The 2,471-nt window shown below is 71.2% G+C and overlaps 1 protein-coding gene across 1 annotated transcript in view; it reads left to right on the top strand.

The window, feature by feature from the left end:
* BLVRB (biliverdin reductase B) overlaps window positions 1-1,481 on the top strand; it is a 3,429-nt gene extending 1,948 nt beyond the window's left edge. The window contains exons 2-5 of the mRNA XM_085319484.1: window positions 71-232; window positions 763-852; window positions 1,016-1,147; window positions 1,257-1,481. Of these exons, the coding sequence (XP_085175610.1) occupies window positions 71-232; window positions 763-852; window positions 1,016-1,147; window positions 1,257-1,420 (548 nt within the window). The 3' untranslated portion in view covers window positions 1,421-1,481. The remainder of the gene's footprint in view (window positions 1-70; window positions 233-762; window positions 853-1,015; window positions 1,148-1,256) is intronic.
* Window positions 1,482-2,471: the final 990 nt, after the last annotated feature.

Here is a 2,471-nt window from a genome sequence, read left to right as displayed (position 1 = left end):
GGCCCCCGGCTCAGGGAGCCCAGGTGTCCGGGCCGCCGGCTGCTGGCCCACGCCGCTCCCTCACGTGCAGGGTACAACGTGACGGTGCTGGTGCGGGACCCGGCGCGGCTGCCCCCYGAGCACCGCCYGGCCCGCGTGGTCGTGGGCGACGTGCTCAACCCCGCCGACGTGGACAAGACCGTGCAGGGCCAGGACGCCGTCATCATCATCCTGGGCACCCGCAACGACCTGAGTAGGGCACCGCGCCTGGGGGCACCCGCTGACCCCGGGGGGCCCTGCGACCCTCTCACCCTGGGGACCCTGCACCCTGCAACCCTCTCACCCTGGGGACCCCGCACCCTGTCACCCCATGGACCCTGCAAACCTGTCCTGGCAGGGGACCCTGCACTCTGTGACCCATTGCCCTGGGGTACCTTGCACCCTGTCACCCTGGGGACCCTGCAAGCCTGTGACCCTGGGGGACCCTGTGACCCTGCACACTGCAACCCTGTCCCCCTGTGACCCTGGGGACCCTGCACCCAGTGACCCCATTGCCCTGGGGGACCCTGCACCCTCTGATCCCACCACCCCACAGTGACCCTGCACCCTCTGTCCCTGGGAACCCTGCACCCTGCGACCCCCGTGCCCCATAGGACCCCCCACCCTGTCACCCCGTCGTGCCGGGGGGAGCCGAGCAGCAGCCGAGCCTGCCACCGCCTGCGCAGCGCGTCCCCGCTCTGAGCCATGGCCGGGGACGCCCGTGCCCCCCCCCTCCGCCCCCAGGCCCCACCACCATGATGTCCGAGGGCACCAAGAACATCGTGGCGGCCATGAAGGCCCACGGCATCAGGAAGGTGGTCGTGTGCCTGTCGGGTAAGGACACCAGGAAGCGTCCCCAAGCCGGGGACAGCGCCCTTCGCGGTGGGGGGAGCCCAGGTGTCCGGCACCCCCCGCTTGCTCGGAGATGCTCCAGAGATCGCAGGAGCCGGGACACCCGGGTCGCTGCCGGGGTGCTGAGCCCCTCCCTCGCCCCCAGCCTTCCTCATGTGGGACCTGCAGAAGGTGCCCCCCAAGCTGCAGCCGGTGACGGAGGATCACATCCGCATGCACCGCATCCTGCAGGAGTCGGGGCTGGACTGTGTCTCCGTGATGCCGCCGCACATCGCCGGTGCGTGGGGAGGGAGGGGGGGTGTTGGGGCGGGGGGGACCGGGCCATGCCGGGGCCGGGGTGGTGGGATGCTCGGTGACACGGCGCCGGCTGCCTTCTCCCGCTGCAGACGACCAGCCGCTGACGGGGGACTACACGGTGACGGTGAACACGTCCGGCGGCTCCCGCGTCATCTCCAAGCACGACCTGGGCCACTTCTTCCTGCAGTGCCTCACCACCTCCGAGTACGACGGCAAGAACGTCTACCTGTCCCGGCACTACCCCAAGGTGTAGGGCGGCCGCGGGGCTGCCCGCGCCGCTCGCGCGCTAGTAAAGAGTCGCTATTTTTCTCAGACAGAGCCTGGCCTGGCCCCCTGTTAACGTGGGGAGCGGGTCGGCGCTGCCGCCGTGCCCGGAGGCTGCACGCGGCCAGGGCCCGCTGCAGCCCGATAGCCCCCGGCGTCGGTCGCGTTTGCCGTCGTTGCACCCCCGGGGCGAACGGCCCCGCGGAGCCCCTCCGTCCCGGCACGTGCCGGGCACCGCGGGCGCGCGCCCCGGCAGGGTGAGCCACCTCCTGCCCCGTGAGTCAGCCCCGATGATGCCGCGCGCGCCGGCTCGCAGAACGGGTCGGGCCTGTCGGAGCGGTGCGGGAAGATGCCCCGGTGCCGGGGCTGGGGCCGGCGCTGTCCCTCCCCTCCAGCCTCCCGCGGCTGGGCGAGCAGCGCCCGTGTCTGCCGGCCCCCGTCGCTGCGTTTTGCACCGATGGCCCCACATCGCTGCAGTTTGCACCGATGGCCCYGCATCGCTGCGGTTTGCACCACTGGCCCCGTGTCACTGCATTTCGTGCCGTGGCGCCAGGGCCTGCCTGTCGTTGACCCTTGGACGAGGTAGGGGCAGGCTGCAGCTGCCAGGGCAGAGATAACCCAGCACGGGGAGTGATAAAAGGTGGTGGGTGTGCGCATGTGCGCGGGGCCGGTGCATGCGTGCACCCTTGCCCAGGCACGCGTCCTGCAGAGGTCACATCCTTCACCGCTTCCACTCGGCCCTGGCTCYGTCCTGCCGGCCAGGCTGCGTCCGTGCTGCCCGGCGCAGCACRCTCCGCACCCGGTGCTGGGGATCCCCGGTCCGGCCGGGGCAGCTCCTTGGAAACCAGCTGTGCGAAGGGAGCAGCGTGCGAGGCATGGAGCTGAGCAGGGCCCGGGCGGGTACGGCGGGAGCGGGGCCCGGCGACCCCGCARTTCAGGGTGCCGACTTGCAGTTTCACTTCAGAGCGGAAGTGACGCTGTTTCGTTTTCCTCTAAATCATCTGGGCTCTTGGCTTTCCCCCGGCCCCTGCAGGCTTGAG

Source organism: Rhea americana, unplaced genomic scaffold (assembly GCF_003343005.1).
Source record: "Rhea americana isolate MKP2758 unplaced genomic scaffold, rheAme1 scaffold_591, whole genome shotgun sequence".
Lineage (NCBI taxonomy): Eukaryota > Metazoa > Chordata > Aves > Rheiformes > Rheidae > Rhea > Rhea americana.
Note: the sequence above shows the minus strand (reverse complement) of the source record. Positions and strands in the feature narration are given on the sequence as shown.